The 20742-nt window shown below is 40.1% G+C and overlaps 1 protein-coding gene and 1 pseudogene across 1 annotated transcript; both read left to right on the plus strand.

Moving 5' to 3' along the window:
- The first annotated feature begins 13611 nt into the window (after nucleotides 1-13611).
- Nucleotides 13612-14816, plus strand: LOC128148379 (sterile alpha motif domain-containing protein 9-like). Its single transcript, XM_052802152.1, has one exon. It carries the CDS (start codon nucleotides 13747-13749, stop codon nucleotides 14602-14604), a length of 858 nt encoding a protein of 285 aa, XP_052658112.1. The 5' UTR covers nucleotides 13612-13746; the 3' UTR covers nucleotides 14605-14816.
- Nucleotides 14817-15246: 430 nt separating this feature from the next.
- LOC128138658 (sterile alpha motif domain-containing protein 9-like) lies at nucleotides 15247-20454 on the plus strand (annotated as a pseudogene).
- The last annotated feature ends 288 nt before the right edge of the window (nucleotides 20455-20742 follow it).

A 20742-nucleotide genomic window follows, 5' to 3' on the forward strand; every position in this document is an offset into this window, starting at 1 on the left:
TGCCACCCTGGGGCTTCCTCTCTGCATCTAGCTACAACCTCTCTGAAAAATGTGAAGGTGTATGCAGGTCATGGCAGCCATGTTCCTACTCCCCACTTCTTACAACCAAAATTTACTGACAAAAACTCAACTGCTAGGGAAAATTATTTTGCTGTAGAAAGAAGAAAAGCTCATTGACTGGCTTAAATAATTCTTCTAGCTACGACAGGAGAACTAGCTCTGCAAATAGAAATATGTTATTGCAAGAGACAGAGAGCAAACACAGTCAAGTTGCCTTCTGCTTATATTATAGTGTTCTCATCTATTTTTGTTTCACTGTGTCTTGTGTATTACTAGCTGTTAAACAAAAACACACTAGTTGTTTAAATTCCTATTCAAACTGCTCATTCTTTACTATTCTTCCAAAATTTGCACAGTCCACTTAGCTACTTCTGGTGGAAAAATGTTTTTGGTGGAGCTATAAAAACAGTAAACTGTGGGGAGAAAACAGATCTGAAACATCAGAGAATTTTAATGGCTAAAAAAGAAAACCTTTTCATATTGGATTCTTGGCCTTTTCTCACTGGTACCACCACATTCAAAAGAGATTGCTAATCTTTTATTTATTGCTGTAAGATCTATTCCAAATCTTACCAAAACCAATGGAGAGTTTGTCCATGAAACTAGATGATGTATACATCGGGCTGTTCAAATGTGAGGTGGGGGTAATGAGAATGTAGTATGTTCAAAACTTGCAATGTGAGGGAAAAAATTAGAAAAAGTCCTGTCACGTTTTCTTCTCATTCCCTTTTGTGGAGGTTTTTGCCCACTGATGAGGGTGAAGAATGGCTTGCTTTGATGAAGTGAGGCTGTGGACTTGAGATCAAGGTAGGGAAGATAAGCCATAACTGGAAGCAGAGTGTAGGAACAGCAACAGCAGTCAGAGCAACTCCAGGCACTTGTACCAAATCACAAGGTGGTGTGTAGGACTTGGTCTTTTCTTACTACATAGCTTAAAGGCAATTCATAAGAAATCTGAAGAATGTCACTTTGGGCTTTCACCACTGCTTATATGAGAATGCTCTATCTTACACTTCATTATGGCTTTGAAACATTAACCCCTTCTTACAGGGCAACAGACTAATATTCCACAATACTATTAGGACTACAGCAAGATCAAGAAGGCCAACAGTATCCTGGTTGGCATTAGGAGAAGCATTGCCAGCAGGTCAAGGGAGGTGACCCTTCCCCTCTACTCAGCACTGGTGAGACACATCTGGAGTGCTGGATCCAGTGTTGGGCTCCCCAGCACAAGGCATGGACACACTGGACTGAATCAGGCAAAGGCCTACAATGATGATGAAGGATCATCTGACATACAATGGTGAGTTGAGAGAGTTGGGACTGTTCAGCCTGAAGAAGGGAAGACTCAGGGGGATCTTATCAATGTTTATAAATACCTCAAAGCAGGGTGCAAAGAAGACAGAGCCAGGCTCTTTTCAGTGGTGCCCAGTGACAGGACAAGAGGCAATGGGCACAAACTGAAACACAGTAAATTCTGTATGAATATAAGAAAAATCTTTTCTACTGTCAAGGTGGTCACACACTGGAACTGGCTGCCCAGAAAGGCTGTGGAGTCGCCATCCTTGGAGATATTGTAAACCCAACTGGACGCAGTCCCAGGCAACCTGCTGTAGCTGACCCTTGTTAAGATAATTTGCAACTGGCCCATGCCAACTAAGGAATAAGGCTAGGATGCAAAGCATAGAATTACAAGAGTAATTCTTTTATTCATGTGCATGAGGTGTCCCATTCAAATTGGGGCACCTGAATGTAGTTTTACAAGCGTTTCAAGTGTTCAGGTGCAACACAATTTGACTAACTGCTACTTAACAAACACACACTACTGTTTACTAATCATAGTAAAACTTTGCAGAGCAACTATGTTTCTATGGTGTCATCATCCACCTGCTTCTCTATTGATCAGACAGCCCTGGAGTAGGTCTTGCTATAGTTACTTACCTATAATGACAGACAATGGGACAGTTTCAAAGATGTGTTAGAGGGGCTAGGATGCTGGTGTTATCTTAGTTGTCCAGGGGTATCTTTTATCCTTCATGGACAGCTTTTAAGATTCTGAGAAGCAAAGTCCTTATCTCAGGGGCTAGGCTGTCCTCCTCCTTATGATGAGCTGGTGTCCTTTAGCTTGCTTGCTTAAGCATGGCTATTCAGTATACAATGTAAACTATATTTTTTTTTAAAGAAAGTTAATATAATTTTGTACAATAAAGATTAATTGGTATAATAGTTAGGGAATGAGATTTTCCTAACACCCTGCTTTGAGCACGAGCTGGACTAGATGATCTCCAGAGGTGCTTTCCAATCTCAGCCATGCTGTGATTCTGTGAGCCGAGGGAAGGACATGATTAGTAGATAGTTCTCAGAAAAAATGACACTAGCAGTTATAACACAGTGAGTTCATGTTAATATAAAGAAAATGTATGCTTCCATTAACCACCCCCTTAAAACATGTATGACCAGCTAAGCTAGATACGAAGGCAAAATACAAGCACAGCACTGTGCATGTACCTCCAAGCTTTATCTGTAGAAAAGTGAACCTTGAAAAGGAAAGAGCTCATTGTTTTATAATCTCAAGTTAAAAAACTATTTTGTTTTAAGTAGCTTAATTCTTTTTTATTTCTTTTTGCCTTACTCAGATAAAATACAATCACATATTTCTTATGAACTTTCTTCAGTGTTAGCGTAATTCCTTTGAAAATCTGTCACCACACTGCTATCAATGCATCTCTATCATACATCTTTCTGGAAGCTAGAGGGCAATGGCTTCCCACAGGAGATGGCAGGACATTCTGGGTAACTATGCTTGGGACAGAGAGAAGGAGCAAGGGAAAGGAGTTAATACTAGCAAACACTAACTTTTTCTGACAGACATGTGAAGTAAGCATGTCCCAGATGACTTGTACATTTGAAGGGGGACTGATTCCTCAATCCTGCCTCCTTTAAGAGGCTTCCTGATTTATAACATCTACTTTCTAGGTAGCTAAATGGCTGTGACGAATATTTTTGCAGCCAACCAAAGATTTTTTTTTAATACCATTGTATTAGAATGCCCTTGAACAGTAAGTAAGTCGTGCTGTATTTTTGAGTATGTTCTCTACTCACACATGAAAAACTGCAGAATGTTGTTCATAAGCATCTCTTAAAAACATCAAACTGCAGGATCCAATCTTTATCACTGGCTGACAATTTAACAGTCCATGTCAGTCTATACAGAAATTTTTGCTCAACAAGTAGTTCCTCATAAAGGGGAATTATTGAGTGCATGAAATGAGCCCAGCTCCTACACAGTAGAAGCCCTGCTCCCTCACTGCTTTTCTCTGGAGGCCTTAAGGCTTTTCTAGAGAGGCACAGAACAGCAGCAAATGTTTCCAAACACTTCACAGACAGATATAAAGGCATCACATTCTAAGCAAAGAAACTGATGCAGCCTCAGGATAGAAAGTGACAGCTGTGCTGTGTGGTTAAAATAAGGAGGAAAAAAGCAAAGGATCATTTCTTGATTAGAATCTGTGGTAAATAAACAATAGACAGCGCGCATAGAAGACAAATAAAAGATTAGACATCTAAGGAGTCTGTTCAAGTATAAATTTGCATCACAGTTCAGTTAAACATGCAATGCAAATACCAGCGTGTTGGAAATCCTGCTCCACCTAAAAAGATAATATGTATGTATCTCTTCAGGCTACGTGCTGCGTTCCAGGGCAAAGTACAAAGCTGCTGGTCACAGTGGATCTCATAACTCAGATACAATTTAATGTAGAAATATTAGGGCAGGGCTTCTGAACTAGAGCGCCTCGATACAACAGCATACCCCAACCAAAAATGAACACATGTTCTTTTTTAGAAAAGTACTGTCTAATGTCAACACTGAGATTTTCACCAACGTACATCTTTTGTATTTCCCGTAGTTCTAAAAAGTAGCTTCTGTATAGCTTTTTTCCATCTTAATAGTAAATGAATAAGGTTGTTTTGCTAAGTGAAAACAAAAGCTTACCTGGGAGAAAACCAAAATGGTGTTGGACGTCATTCATATGTTTTCCTTACAGCTACACTTTCCTCTTTAACTTCACCTTGCTGATTTTTTATATTTATCAAATCATATTCAATTTAAAACCTGGCTTTCAAGCACTTTCCAAGTCCTTTAAGCCTGTCATGCTTAGTCCCATCCACAAGTTGTGTCTAAAATTACAGAACATTCCAATTACATTCAAATATTCCAGATCACTATTCTAAGGAGCAAGCTAGGGCAGTTAGAAAACTGGATTCCATTTGAAATTCCTTTCAAGTGTGTCTGAAAGATACAGCCAAATCAGGAAAGCCTTTGAGAAGCAACATAAATGAGAAAAAAAGGTTTAGAAAAGGCCTAAAATAATGTTTTATCTTGGTGGGAAAAGATACCACGAAAGATGAAATAAGTCTTCTAGTATGTAGAAAAAGTTCTTCTAACAAAAGGGGCTGTGATCACTCCTCCATCTCTAATAAGACAAGGAAAAGGAAAGACGTACTTAGTATATATAGGAGGGCAACAAAGCTGGTGAAAGGGCTGGAAGGAATGTCCTATGAGGAGCAGCTAAGGACTTTGGGCTTGTCTAGTTTGGAGAAAAGGATGTTGAGGGGCAACCTCATTGCTCTCTACAGCTTCCTGAGGAGGGGAAGTGGAGAGGGAGGTGCTGATCTCTTCTCTCTGGGATCCAGTGACAGGAAGTGTGGGAATGGTTCAGAGCTGTGTCAGGGGACGTTTAGACTGGACATTAGGAAGCATTTCTTTACAGAGGGGGTGGTTGAACACTGGAACAGGCTTCCTAGAGAGGTGGTCGAAGTTCCAAGCCTGTCAGTGTTTAAAAGGCATTTGGACAATGCCCTTAACAACGTGCTTATACTTGGTCAGTCCCGAACTGGCCAGGTAGTTGGACTAGATGATCGTTGTAGGTCCCTTCCAACTGAAAAAATAGTCTATTCTAGATCAAACAGGTTGGGTTGTCTCAGAGGTCTGCAGGTTCATTCCCGAGAGACACCTGGTAGCCCGGCTTCCTCCAATTCTCTGACTCCCCAAGTGCCTTGTTTAATATAAGTGCAAGGTATAATTTTATAACAAAATGCATAAACAAAGAGGGAAATTGTGAGGGTGAGAAGGGAGCTGTGTATTTCCTAGAGAAGCAGCTAACCAGGTAACAGCAATGTTTCAGATTACAATGTCCAAGCCTTTTAAGCAGCCAGTTACCTTACAAAAAATAACAGCAAAGAACAAGGCAAGTTAGGAGCAATCAGAGCCATTTTGCAGTTACCTGTTAGAGCCTTCCCATACTTTGACCGACATTGCAGAACACAAAAGAATATGCATAACAATTTCAGCTGTTGTTTGTGTAGATTTTGGTAGCCTGCAAATACACATGTCCATACAATATGTGGTTTTACAGCACCTTCCACTAGAATGGTCTGACCTGCGCTAGTAAGAAGCTCAAGCAACCTCACAGAAAGCTGACCAGATCTGATCTGTCCATAGAGTAAGCTGAAACATAACAGAGTGCTTCAGTTCCTTGGGCCAGCTCACCACACAATCATACAGTGCAAGAGAAGAGGCCAGAACTCGGGGAAGAATGATACTGCTTCAAACCCCACTGAGATCACAAGCTGCTGGGGAATGTCAGGTTAAGAGCCATCTGTTAAATGTTGGTGCAGGGAACGAATGGTTGTCACATCAGCCCATACAACACAGCTCAGGGAAACAAAACACCACACCACATAATCAGGAAACAGCCAGCAATTTAAGAAAATGAAACTAACACCCACAGAGTGGCTCAACAGATAACTGGCCTGCAATAATCAAAGGAGTGCAGCTGCTCTTAACATGAGCACTAAGATTATGTAGATACAGGCTTATGCCTGCAGAGATTCCCTCAGGCTGTGAGCTCATCAGAGCGCACAACCGAGCCAGGCTGGTGTGAGTCCCACTCTGAACATCAGTTCTGCTGGCTGATAAACCAAGAACTACATGGAAATGATCTATGCTGACCTGCCTGCTGCTCCTAAAAGACTAACAGGTCCCACTCTCTCTGGACTGGTTGCTATTAGCATTACAGTGCTTGCAAGGCTTGTCCCCAGGGAAAAGGATCATATGCCTTTCACTCAACTTTCCCTATTCAGCAACTGAGAATTTAAGTAAATGCCAGGGAACGTACCTTCCTGTGAGCCAGTGGCAGCAGGCAGAAAAACATGAAGAATACAATGCAGTGATCACTGTATATGTATTTGTGGGTGTTTCTGATTGGTATTTGTCATTTCATTTCCTTTCTTTAAAGAGAAGCCTAGGAAGCACAACCCTAGAAGGGAAGAAAGTAACATGCAGGAGGTTTCAAGAAAGAACTTAAGGGAGGATGATGGGCAAACAGAGGAAATTATGAGAGAGATGGCCAGTCACATCAGCATCAGGAAAATACAGGCCTACGTGACTAGTAAGTCTTCTTAAAGAAAAGTTGAGAGGCTATTGCCAGAGTAGACACAGAAGTGATTTGCCTCTGAAAATAAAAAGCTCTGGAGGCCTCTGTGTGACCTCCACACCTGAAAAATAGAGCAGATGCTGGAACAGATAAATATCAGTAGGTATCAGTAAGTCAGCAAGGAGAAACAACATGAGAAATGGGTGAGTAGCAACTTAACGAACAGAGCTGAATTAGAAAAAAAAGGGAAAAAAAGGAAGAAGAAACAAGTTTTGTAAAAGATCATGCAAATGTTTTTTTCACTAATAAGAACTCAAGGAGCTGGCTGGATTATTGCAAGTGTTGGTGCACAATGTGATAGGAGGAATTATTAAGGTAACAGAAATACAGTGAGGTAATAATCATTGAATATACGTGTCAAAAGATAAAGGTTGAAATGGCAGAATAATATTGTACATATAATGATTTGACAAATATAAAGAAATTAGAGGAAATAGCAGGAATCAAAATAACTCTGGAAGCTCTTATAACTGGAAACTTGAGAACTGCTGGCAGTCTGATCTACAGATCACCCTGGATGTGAACAGTGATCTCTAATTTCAATAGGCAAAGAAAATGCAGAAGGAATGGTGTCATTACGGGAACTTCTAATATATCTTAGAGAACAAATCCTATGAGTTGCAGCAGGGGACAGGATTTCAGTGCTGAGTTTCCATACCAGTCACTGAGAAACAAGATAGTATCTTTGACTCAGTTTTGCTGAATAATGAGACTACAGGGTAAGACCTGATGTGCAATAAGAATTTTTATTTTAATAAATAATGAATTGATTCTAGAAGAGTTGATTTTATGCTGGAGAACCACATCAACAAACTTCATGCTTAAATGTCTGCCAATGGCATCTGAAGGGAAAAAACTTGTGGGAAAGGGATGCTGCTGATGGCCAAATAAGCAAGACGTACCATACCAAAACAGCAGCCATGGTTAATGGAAATAGCTAACACCAAAAAAAACCCCAAGCCCTAAACCTTGTGAAAACAATGGATGAACAACTTAGACAAAGCACAGAGAGCAGAGCAGCTAAAGAGGAGTCTGTCTCACAAGACTGATAGGATCGAACCTGACTAGTGGTAATGATAGATGAGAAAACACAGCTAGCCAGGTATACCAACAATGATCTGGTTGATATGAGGATATATTGTTGGCACAGCCTCCCAGCCAGCATCCTCGAGCGTGGGGTAGGTAACCTGGAACACCAGGCAAGTCCCCCTAACTTGCAGCAGAGCTGTGACTATTAACTGGGATGAAGCTGGGGAAACTCAACAGCCCTTCTGGGGCAGCAGCTCAATTTGGGCATTGCTTGGACTCCTACAAATGAGAAGTAACCAGCTGCCTCAGCAAGCACACACAGCTACAGGGAGAAAACTGATGATCTCCAGGGAGGCACGCTATGCCTCTATAAACAAAGGCACCTGCCAGAGAAAGCAGCCACTCTCCCCCAAGCAAAAGGGTGCAGCAGTGGTTCACATCCACAGTGCTCAGGGCCAGCAGCATCTAAATAAGTTGCTGTACTTCATGGTACTTGGTGTTCTCACATGCTGAGTCAAAGACAGTATTATTATTTCTTATAATTTTTCATACAAGAGTGCTTAAAATAATGTCAGACCTGCACCATAGCCTGGAAAGGTGACGTTTTTATTGCATCACATCAAGCATTACTTTGTATCCGTTAGCCTTGACATGAGAATATACAGGAGTGTTTAATGCACAGCCATACCATTCTATCTGCTGAGGATGCATTCCTGAAAAGTGCAGCAATTAGGGATTCAACAAGTAGTGATATAATTTTTCTTACAAGAATTTGTGCAATAGCAGACAGGTGCATGCCAGGACTTAAGAAATACACATAGCTAAAATACATAGGGAAGCATATAAGGATAGAAAACAATAGTATTATGATCAGCATCAACAGCTGGAAGAGATGCTGGCTTTTCCACAGCTGGCTTTGTGGTGGCTGGAGATGCTGTTTGCTTTCTAAAACTTGCGGTACCCTGGTGACCTCACCCAGTTGTCCTCGGAACAGGTATCATTCTAAAGGATTGTGGTGGGTTGGCCTTGGCTGGCGGCCAGATGCCCACCCAGCCACCCTCTCACTCCCCCTTCTCAGCAGGATAGGGGAGAAAATAAGGTGCTAAAGCTCCTGGGTCAAGAAAAAGGGAGATAACTTACCAGTTACCATTATGGGCAAAACAGACCTGACTTGGGAAAAATTAATTTAATTTATTGCCAATTAAAATAGAGTCGGATGGTGAGAAATACTGAAAAAAACTAAAACAACTTCCCCCACCCTACTCCATTTTCCCAGGCTGAACTTCACTCCTTCTTTCCCAACTCTTCCACCTCCTTCCTCCGCCACCCCAAGTGGTGCAGGGGGATGGGGAACGGGGGACTCTGGTCAGTTTGTAACAGTTTGGTCAGTCCATAGCTGTTCCTCTCTGCTGCTCTTTCTTCCTCACACTTTTCCCCTGTCCCAGGTTGAGTCCTTCCCATAGGCTGCAGTCCTTCATGAACTGCTCCAGTGTGAGTCCTTACACCCTATACAAGGATTTTCAACCTCTTAATCTGTGGGATTGGACACACAACTGCTAGCGCGAGCACTCTTGCTGCCACCCTCCCAAATGTGTTTTAATGGGCGTCATTATCTTCTTCAGATGCTTGATGCTTATCATGGTCATTCAGGACAGTCAGGGGCAAAGGATGAAAAAACAGGGTAATGGCAATGGTCACTGGAGTAGGGTATTCCAAGATCGGTGTCAGTACCGTGAAACACTGGAAGTAGAAGCAGTCAATAGCAGGGTATTACAAGATAAAGCTTTTTCACTGGGCGCTGGAGGCTGGTACAGTGCAATATGAGCACACTGCCTAAGGGAAAACATTTCTGGAGTAAAATATCCATAGAACTATATCCAAGCTACACTTCAAATCAAACTAGTTTTTTGCTCCAAAGAAGGAGACCAGGAATAAACTAACATATTTGCAGTGTGGGAAGTCAAACAACCAAGACGAGGAGCAAGTTGGTAAGCCTGATTATTCAAAAGTGCCTATATTGAAGAATATTCACATTTCTCAAAAGCATCTCTTGTATTATTTCCCTTTCCCCCCCTTCATTCCAGGAGAGTTCTGCTGGTTTAAGATCACATGTCTAATTAATTGGATTTTATTAACTAAGTATTGCTCAGACAGTGTTTCCTAATTTCCGAAGTTTCTGGATAGCAGCTCAAGACAGTGCTGTGTAAGTGTTTTAATAAAGGCATCCTAGAACAGAATTCTGGCATTAATTTCCTAAGAGAACAAGACTTCCCAAACAGGAAGTTAGGAGAGGCAGACCAGAAGCAACCTTGGTTCGTAAAAGAGAAAGCAAAAGGGAACGAGAGCAGTAGAACCTCCCAAACACCTTGCATCTATTTCTCTGCAACGTCCAGCTTCTGACTTGCCCAGTCTACAGCATTTAGACACTGTGTTGGAAGGGTAAATTAGAAGCATGCAAGGAAAAAGTAAGGAATAATAAATATTCTCTAGCAGGCACTATCATTTCTCTCCCCTAGAGATGGGCGTTTGCCACTGGGAAAAACTGATCATATGTCTATCGATGCTCTTTCCTTCCTACTATTTCTGACCCCAGGCTTCTGTTAGAAGTTTATGAACTAATTTTAGGGGGGTTTTTCCTATGCTTTAGAAGAGCAGTTCAGCTGAATTTTGGCTGTTGGGTTTTGTGCTTGAACAAAACACCTGTATTGAACGACTACAGGAAAAAAACCTGCAGAACAGAACAGTTAAAGTAAGTACATGCATATTTACTCCTAGGCTGGAATATTTTATGAAGACCTGATGGTTTAGTCTGATAACTTTTTTTTATACATTAATTTTATATATAAAATTATCTATAATCTACTAAAATAAACTCTTCCAAATTTGTTAAACATCTGCAAATGAAAAGTGGTTGTTACAAGATTACAGTGAAATACCCCAAGGAATATGTCCTCAAAGAAATTATTCTGCAGAAATACTATGATAGAGTTGTTCCATGTTGGAAAAGGACATCTTGAATGTATTTCAGTAGGCCAGAATCATTAACTAGCCAACAACATGGAACACAGAAACACTGCATCAAGTCTAAGAAATGAAAAGTATCTCATTCTGGAGCTTTATCTCTTTAGGGGGGTTCCAAACACTGAAAGATGGAGTAACTGTTTTAAGCACATAAACATGTTTGCTTTTATGTTAGGAGTAAATTATCTCTATTAGAAAGTACAAGTTTGGTGGGAATTAAAACCATACTTTCACATTGCTGGGTTGAACACTGTCTCTGAGCAGAAGTGCTTTAGTTTCAGTTTCTTTTCTCAGCTTTTAGAGACCCTGGGTGGAGTTACTGGTGAATACCATAGCTACTTCAGTCATGGAATAAAAACATTGAGCTTCTTTCCCCCTGCACCCTCAATTTTTGACAATATGTGCTTACCATAGTGGCATTTTAAAGAATTAGAAACTATTTTTTCTTTTTCTGTGAGCAAAAGGGAGGGTCTGTTAAGAGAAAAAGTAACTGCAGGCTTCCGTAGCCTGCAGCCCCACTTTTTTCTCTGCCCTCACGTTCATTAGTTAAATCAGAAGGCAGCTTGGCCAAAGGTAGGACAGCTATAAAAAATCTTTACTATTGCTTCCCATTAAAGTTTACAGTTTAGGAAATCAAAAAATAGATTGAGGAAAGCATGTTGCTAGGGTAGCTTAGATAACCGAGTGTTCTTTCAGAAAACAAAATTTCACTGAAAAAATCTAAGAAGTCATTTTGTGTCAGGAACACTCAGCTATGAATAAGAAAAGATGGATGGAGGAGACCATTACCACTAATGCAACAACTGTAGGTGGGTGCAATTCCATAAAGTAAATATTTCAGATGAATGAATATAATTCTCCTAAAGAATGAGAGGATAAAGTAAAACTAGACAGATTAAGGGGAATTATTTTATTTTATTTTATTTTATTTTATTTTATTTTATTTTATTTTATTTTATTTTATTGTGGTTCTTTCTTTAAAGTTTTTGCAAAAAGTCCACATTTACTAAGACCAAGCGGAATGTAAGACGCATTTCTTCCTGTCACTTAAATGCTGCTGAACTACTTGCTTTTGTTTAATTTGAGAAACCTTAGTGAACTCAAACAGTACTGAAAAGGTAATACAGAAAATATTTTCCTTTCATTTGCAATAGCAACAGTTAAGTAATCACAGCAGTATCTTTCTACCCCAATGTATTTTTGCAGTGTTATTCAAGCAAATTCTGTACCTAACCACATCTAAGGGTGAAAAAAAGGTTGGATTTCTGTGTGCGGTTGATTTTTCTTCTTCACCAAACTGGGAACTTAATGAGAGCCATCTGTGACATGTACACAACATGATGGGTGAGCAATTGGCTAAAGAGTTGGACTCAAAGCATTGTAGTAAATGGAGTAACACCTGGCTGGTGGCCAGTCGCTAGTGGTGTTCTCCAGGGCTTAATTTTAGGGCCAGTTCTCTTCAATGTTTTTATCAATGACCTGGGCAGAGGAGTTGAGTGCACACTAAGCAAGTTTGCCAATGATACTAAATTCAGAGGAGCCATTGATTGAGAGGCCTTACAGAGAGTTCTTGATAGATTAAAGTGTGGGGCAGTCACCAACCGTATGAAATTTAATGAGGACAAATGCCAGATTCTGCACCTGGGACAGTGTAATCCTGGATGTGTGTATAGATTGGAGTACAAGAAACTGGAGTGTAGCCCTGCAGAACAGGATCTGGGGGTTTTGTTTGATGGTAAGTGCAATAAGAATCAACAATGTGCCCCTGGTGGCCAAAAGGGCCCACCATATCCTGGGGTGCATTAGGCACAGTATAGCAAACTGGTCAAAATAAATGATTGTCCCATTTTACCCAGTATTGGTGTGGCCTCACCTCGAGTACTGTGTGCAGTTTGGTGCTCCACAATATAAGGATATAAAAATATTAGAATGTATCCAAAGGAGGGAAACAAAGATGGTGAAAGGACTAGAGGGCATGACTTACGAAGAGTGTCTGAGGATACTAGGTTTGTTTGGCTTAGAAAAGAGGAGACTGAGAGATGACCTCATTGCTGTCTACAAATTCCTCATGGGGGGGTGCAGAGAGGGAGGTGCTGATCTCTTCTGTCTGGTGTCCAGTGATAGGACACAAGGGAATGGCTTAAAGCTGCGTCAGGAGAAGTTCAGATTGGATATTAGGAAAAAGTTCTTCACTGAGAGGGTGGTCAAGCACCCCAGGGAAGTGATCATGGCCCCAAGCCTGCTGGTGTTCAAGAAGTGTTTGGACAATGCTCTTAGATATGTGGTTTAACTTTTTGGTTGTCCTGTGTGGAGTCAGGAGTTGGACTCAATGATCTTCGTGGGTCCCCTCCAACCCAGGATATTCTATGATTCTGTGATTTTATGATTTTTTTTTTTTTTATTATTGGATAGCTCATACAACCACAAATAAGTATCAGTCACAATCTTTGTGTAATGTCAGCTACAGAAGTGGTTTAAAAACAGGATTCAAGTAAAATCATTCTGTAATAAATCTGTCTTAGAAGTAGCTAATGCCTTATATATGATCTTACTTCACATTCCCAAAATGTCCCCTAACTGAACTGTTGTATTCCATGTAGCAGATTACACTAATGAAGAAATTAATGGTTGATAATAGTAAGGAAATACGTGTCATTTAGTTAATAGGCTATTATAAATCACTCGTTTAGTAATTCTGTGATTTTTTCCTTAAAGAATGGAAAATGCAAACACTGAAAAAAATGAGAAATCACATTCCTATCAACATATTGAACAATGGACAAAAGAGGAAGTCAAACAATGGGCAACTGAAGCTGTTAAGATTAACCAGAAATATGCAGAAATCCTGTTTAACCAAGATGTGACTGGTTTTACTTTGAAACTGATGCCTAAAGCAGATTTTGTGGAAACAGGCATACCTCATGGGCCTGCTCCTCAAATAATATATTTCCTGAAACACCATGACATTCTAGCTTAAGGTTCATGCCAGGCTGTGGAACAAGAAGACAGTGAATAGAGTCTTGATAGAGAACGATAAGATGAAGAAATTGCAAAGAAAGAGTGCCAGAAGAAATATGGGTCATTTAATTTCAGTATACTGCAGGATTCTAAGACAGAGCCCATAGAACACAAAAAAGCAATGAAGTCAGCTGACAAAGAGAATGTATCAGGGAAGCCACTGTCAAACAGCCAGCACCCAACTGGAAAGATGTGTATGCCATGTCCTTTTGATAATTTCAGTGATGGTACACTATACACACGGTATAATATTCTTAATGTCCTTGAAACAAGGCCATTCAATCTCATCGATCCAGCACATGAATTCAAATTACTTACCAACACAGAGAAGGCACTAGAAGAGGATATCATGATGAAATTTAGCAATGAAGTCTCTAGATTTGCTGCAGCCTGTATGAACTCCCGCACAAATGGCACTATTCATTTTGGAGTATGTGACAATCTACGTGGGGAAATTAAAGGAATAAAAGTTTCCAAGAAAGAAGCATACGTTGACCTTTTGAATAAATTAATTGGAAAGTACTTTAATGAGCAATACACCAGCGTTGCAAAAGCTTGCATTAAAGAACTTAGATTTGTGGAAGTATTATTACAAAATCGAACTCCACCACATATGTTTGTCATTGAAATAGATGTGGTTCCCAAACACTGCAGCTGTGATACAAAATATTTCTGTACCAACACATACAAATATAAGAGTAAGAGTTGGAAAAAAGCTGTCTTCGTCCAGTATGGAGCTAGTTCCAAAAGTATTCAAAATACAAAAGAATTTGAAACTTTTAAAGGCATCTTGACATCTTTAGCAGATTCTCATAAAAGAGCAGAGGAAGAATACAAGTTAAAGCAAAAGAAGTCAATAAATGAAGGACTAAAGCTAGTTAGTCTACTCACAGGTAACAGGGACTCACTAGATAGCTCTTATTATGACTACTACATTTTGGTATCACCAGATGCCACCCAAGTCAAACTTCACATTTAGACTTTTTACAGGAAATAAAATGGTTTGCTGTGCTTGACTTTGATTTTGAATCAGAAATGAATGGTGTGTTCAAGACTTAAAGAAAAAATTGAAATGCCAAACTTTACTTCCCAGATCATCATGAAACAAGGTGGGTTTAGTTTCTGAACAAGCTGAAAAGCTGAAACTACATCAGGACACCAACTGGATTTTCTGCAATGGTGGATTAGACTTCAAAGGCAATAATGAACTACCACTAGATCCCACTTCATCACAAGACAGAACTGCTTGTCAGAAAAATTATTTCATTTATTTCACACAAAGATGTAAAGCAGAGTGGAAAGTTTTTAATGGTGTTTCTTTTGCTTTCCACAGTGGAAGATTCAACGGATGCCCTTACTGAGGCTTTTATGACATTTTACCAAGAATTAAAAGGACTAGAATACATGGTCTAATTTGCATTGGTGCAGGTCCATACCAGTGATCAAAAGATGTTCTGCATGCTAGACGCCTTAGTGAGGAAGCACTTTGAAACAAATGTGTTTCTAATTTAACCCTGCAAATGGTAAATGGTACCATCATAAAATTAAAATCAGTGACACAGTTTTCTGAAAGACTTCTGCCCTCTGTTGGTCATTCTACCGTTCTTCTAAAGAAGACTCCATGGCAGCATTGGAAATACTTTGTGAAAATGAATGCAAAGACACAGGAATAGAGAAGGATGCAGATAAATTTACAAATTTTCTGAAAGAGCGGGAAGAAGTTTTTTATCAAGGTGGTAAAGTATCATGGTGGAATTTCTATTTTTCTTCTGAAAATTATACTTGAGATTTTATCAGAAGGGACAGTTATGAAAAGCTTGAACATCTAATTGTGTCTTCTTTTAACAGTGCTAATCAATCACCTGTAAAAATTATCAACCTTTATTACCACCCGTCCTGTGGGGGGACAACATTAGCTATGCATATCCTTTGGGACCTCCGGAAGCGATTCAGATGTGCTGTTCTGAAAAACAAACCAAGTGATTTTGGAACACAGCTGACAACTTTACTCACCTGTGGAGCAAACAATGACACAGGCTATTTACCAGTGTTACTTCTCATGGATGATTTTGAAGAGCAAGAAAACGTCTCTTTTCTGCAGAAAGTAATTCAGGCAGCTATAACAGACAAATGCATTCGGTATATAACTCCTTTAGTGATCATTCTAAACTGTATGAGATCTCAGAATCCTGATGAAAGTTCAACAATCAATTTATTGAACAGCATTTCTTTAAAACATATGCTTTCTGAAAAAGGGCAAAGGGCCTTTGATCAGAAATGAAAATATATTGTAAAGGTGCATCCAAATCCTGACAATTTCTATTTATTTATGATTATGAAGAAAAACTTTGATCCACAGTACATAGAATAAGTGGTAAAAAGTACCTTGCATAACTTGGCTACTGCCTCTAAACTAGCACAACTTGTTTGCTATCTAACACTGTTAAACTCACATGTAAGAACATCTACAGTTTCAATATATCTATGTGAAGAATTCTTAGGAATTAATTCTCAAGAGATTGGCTGCAGTAAAGATAAATTAATAGAAAAGATGGGAATTTGTTCCAATATTCTAATATATGATCAGGTACATGAATACATGAGTTACAAAGGTCTTCATATCATTCACCCATTGATACCATCTCACTGCCTAACAGAATTGAAACTAACCTATGACTTGCCTAAAAGTGAAATTACATTGCAGTTATTGAAAGAAGATTTATTTTATGAGACTTTGTTAAAGCAAGACAAACTTATTCATGATATACAAACCCCGCTGATTACTAGACAGCACAAGGAACATGGCAATGAGTCAGACACATGGTTTCCCCCTTAACTGAAGCCATTCATACGGCAGAGAAGTGTGCTAACGTGGAATATGTGTTAAAACAAGCATCCACTAGATTTGAGCAAAATGGTTACATTTACCAAGCCTTAGCAATATTCTTCTACATTAAAGAAAGGAAATTTGACTCTGCATTATACTGGGCCAAAGCAGCCAAAGAGCACAACACAATTCATACATATCAGATACTCTAGGTCAAGTCTTTAGAAGTAAGCTAAGATACCATGTAGAGTGCAAAGCAAAGAGTGCAGTCCTGATAGCTGAGGAACTAAAATACTTGCTAGAGCTTGCTGATAATGCCTCACAGGCTTTCAGAGAATCTCAGTGGCAAGCTGAAAATTTAGACAATATGAACAATATTTGCAGCATCAAAAGCTTAAAAGAAAATTTCAAACATAAAATACAGCTGGTTATCAGGGAGAGGTAGAGACTGGTCTTTATGTTATTGACATCCTTTGGCATGTTCATTTTTTCAGCAAAAAAGACTTACAGTGTAGAAAAAATATGACAAAGTATCTATCAGGAAATAGTATTTTGAATGCAGATAACCCTAACACAGAGACTGAAATGTTCAAGGTTCTTGAACATTATTCCAGCTTTTTATGTAATTTGTGATCACAGTTGAAAAGGGCGTTTGACTTTTTTGAAGACTACTTTGTGTTTTTCAAAACACAAACCAATGAAAAACAAATTTCAGAAGCAAAATTGTATGAGAAGGTTCAAAACATTTTACCAAATACACAGACATATTTTGTGATTTCAGTTTTGAGCAACTGAAAAGTAAACAGATCTCAAAGTGGCCCATGTCTCAATGTATAGAAGCATAGAGGGACACTGCAGAGGCTTCCAAAGCAGGCTCATTTTCTGGCATTTTGGAGTACCTCCACAGAAATCACAGAAATGCTGACAGAGAAATAGAAGACGTAGTAGAGGCATATGCTTTTGGTGTGAGGAGTGTGCACAAGCAACTCTGAAAGACAAACAGAATTTGATTTTGGCAAATGTTTTCTGAACTGCATTAAACCTAAATCTGCTAAGTTATGTCCTTCTAAGGTGCTAAGAAGTCTGCTTCTAAGCATTCTGTAGAAGTGGAACCAACTTCACCATGTGTAGAGGCTTTCTTCCTAGCCTCCTTGTTGTTCTGGCCCCAAAATAGAAAACAACTAAATGAAGATTCCAGGAAAAGGGAAACTTTTTTTAGACACTTAAGTGAGGTTTTCAAAGAGCTCTGTGGAACCCTGCATTGTTCCAGGCAGCCTCTGGCTCTTTTCTATCCAGCGAAAGGCAGTGGCCTGAAGAGATGTGTTCACAAAGGAAAAACAGATCAGCTTTTTAGTTCACTTTCAGAACAGAAACTGAATTCCCTTTGACAGAGTGGAAATATCTGGAAGGAACAGGCTGTCCAAGATCTTCTGCTTCCTTAGCATGTATGAGCGAAGGGTAAGGTTATCTATGTAGACTGTGGCAGCAATGAAAACTTTAGGGTACCAGTGCAGCCTGTTCCCTCATACCTACTGAAAAATGGCCCAAACATAAAAAGAGTGTCTTTCTACCTTGGTTTTTCCATTGCTGGTCTCCTGGCATACAACACACAAAGTCTGTAATTAAAACAATAGGTATTGCAGTTTCTCAGCTACAAGGCTTTTTCAGGCAAAATTATCCTTTAACTGGTTTTTGGTTTGGTTTTTTTTTTTTGGTCAACAATTGCAAATGACAACCTCAGGCTGTCCGTTATATTTCCTTCCTCACTATTTTAGTCTTTCAGTCCCATGCAGAATTGTGTCTCGACTGTCATAACTGCTGTTTGGACAGTCAAACTGAAATGTTGGTGGAGTTAGTCCTGTAGACTGGTCACTACTACTCAGAGTTCTTTGGTTGATAACAACATGAGAAATCATTCAAAAAAAAAAAATCTAAAAAAGAATATTTTGAAAATGTTACCTTTAAATACCATCACTTTTAAGAACACTACTATCTTGCTAGCTTTTTTGCCATTGCTTGTAATGAAGAATGTCTCACCACGATTTTCACACTCTTGTGTAAGTAATGTAAGAACAAGGAATGTATGTTAGAAAACATGTATCATGTAACATTTGCTGATGCTCCATTGTACCTGGCGTCATCTTGGCACACGGGTAATGTAAAAGGCCATTCATTTGCAAAGCAGCATTTTTTCTCTGTTGATATTGTACATCCTTGAATAATGTAATGCATTTGTATATGGGCCTGTCTTAATAGATGAGCTGTACATCTTGTGGGAGGACAGAATCTCATCTCAGTGAGTCACACCTCTTAAGAACTGCAAGTATTTCTATGTGCTCAAGCTCAGCTGAGCTGTATAGGGTGCACTGGGCACACCCGGCAGGGTGCAGCGGCGGGCGGCTGCAAGGTGCCCCGTGGCAGGAGGCCATGATTTGCCCTGGGCCGGTCGCAGCTAATTCCAGCCGGCTCCAGCACTGGTGTGAGCACCCTGTCGCCCACCAAACCTCCGCCATTCAGGGGAGCCCCTGGCGATCCGACAAGTTTAAGAAAGAGTGGGAGCTGTGACAGGCAGGAGAAATGGTGGAGGAGATGCTGTTGGAGACATGTGGAAGGGGACATTGTTGGGGCATGGCTGGAGACACACTTCTGGAAAGGGGTGACCCACATCAGGGCTGGGATACCCTTGAGGGACTGCAGCCCATGGGCAACCCACGCCGGTGCTGAAGAAACAAGAAGGAAGGAGCAGCGGAGAAGCAGAAGAAAAGGATCAGAAGCAAGGAGTGGCAAAAATAAACCACTACACACTGAGACCGACCTCCTCCACTGCAGGCCTGACGCCTTGGCAGGGGGGTTGGGAAGGACTGAGCAGAGGTGAAAACAAGGGGAGTTGTGGCTCGGCAGGGGGAAGGAGAGGAGTTGGACTGAAGCTGAAAGGGGAAGAAAGGCATTTCCCTAAGTATTTGCTTAGTTGTTTGTCTTCTTGGTTTCTCAATACCCTAATCAGTAATTAAACGTTTAGGTTAATTGGCAATAAATTAAGTGAAACTCCCCAAGTTGAGACTGGTTTGCCCACAAGGCGTGTACATTTACTAATAACCCTTGGGATCTGGCACAGTGTATTACATGCTAGACACCGCACTATATCCCTGTGTGAGTTTACAGAAACACAAATTTTTATTATTTGTATATATCAGGCTGTTTGTTATAAAATTGTATTTTTATCAGCAGTAGCTCATTAATAAATACATATATTTGATAACATCCTCAATTGCACACTGTGGAACTGTATTTGATGACATGTATCACACACAAAGGCTGACAGAATTGCTTTTTACAAGTATTTCCTATTTTCTATTACTTTGTAAGACCATTTTTTTCATGGCTCATAACTTCATTAATCTTTGTATTTTGAAAACTAAGCTCTCCCATGCCAAATATCTGCCTCAGACGTATTTTGTGTTAATTAAAGCCAAAGGGCTCAGTAGCTTCCAAGTGTGAGGTCAAGAAAAAAATATGTTGTATTGCCCGTGTTAAACAACTCTACCAGCTTTTTCCAGCACGCTCAGGAATTCTTTGGAGTGGTGTTTAAAAAAGGGTTTACTCTGACAGGAGAAAAAAGGTGTATGTGAGGGGAAATTTGTCTGCACAAGCCTAATTTTATCAAGCTGCAAGGCCTGAAAAGACTGCCGTTCATATATGGGCATATGCAAATTTAGGTTATAACAGCAGAGCCTATACACAGATGACAGCCCCAGAAGCTGCAGGTCTGGGCTGTGATGGGCCAAGTCAAAGCTAAAAGCTCAGCCCTGCACTGTCAGTGCTGAGTCTAGAAACCTGGAGGAGACAACCTGATACAACCTGGTTGTACAGGAGCCAAAACCAGGTCTGCAGGAAGGAGGAGAGGCAGGGACGCCCAACCAAGAAGCTGTGTGACTTTTACAAACCACCGTGATGCTATCTCACCAGCTCCCTCCACTGTGCTGATGGAGCAGCTAGGGTCCCTGCTGCACCCAAGCAGCATTTGTGGACTGTGAACTTCTGTGTAGGAACAGGAACCGAGGATTCCTCTCCTGGAGGAGGGCAAGGCCTGCAAAAATCAGTTTAGGGGGTGGAATTTAAGAGTGCTGAAGATCCTTCTCTGTCTAAAATCAGAGCTAGAAGCACAGGACATAGAGAGGGCTTCACAACTAGTAACAGAAAGGAAAATTTCCACTAAGGAGATCTTAGGGGAAACAAACTGCTGGAGCATAGCTGCTAAGATTTAGGATAGGAACAGTGGCAGTAACTGCC

The sequence above is a fragment of the Harpia harpyja genome, chromosome 1 (assembly GCF_026419915.1).
Source record: "Harpia harpyja isolate bHarHar1 chromosome 1, bHarHar1 primary haplotype, whole genome shotgun sequence".
Classification (NCBI taxonomy): domain Eukaryota; kingdom Metazoa; phylum Chordata; class Aves; order Accipitriformes; family Accipitridae; genus Harpia; species Harpia harpyja.

Excerpts from the sequence above, each read along its gene's own strand:
- LOC128148379 (XM_052802152.1), top strand. The coding sequence starts at position 13,747 with ATGAAGTCAGCTGACAAAGAGAATGTATCAGGGAAGCCACTGTCAAAC.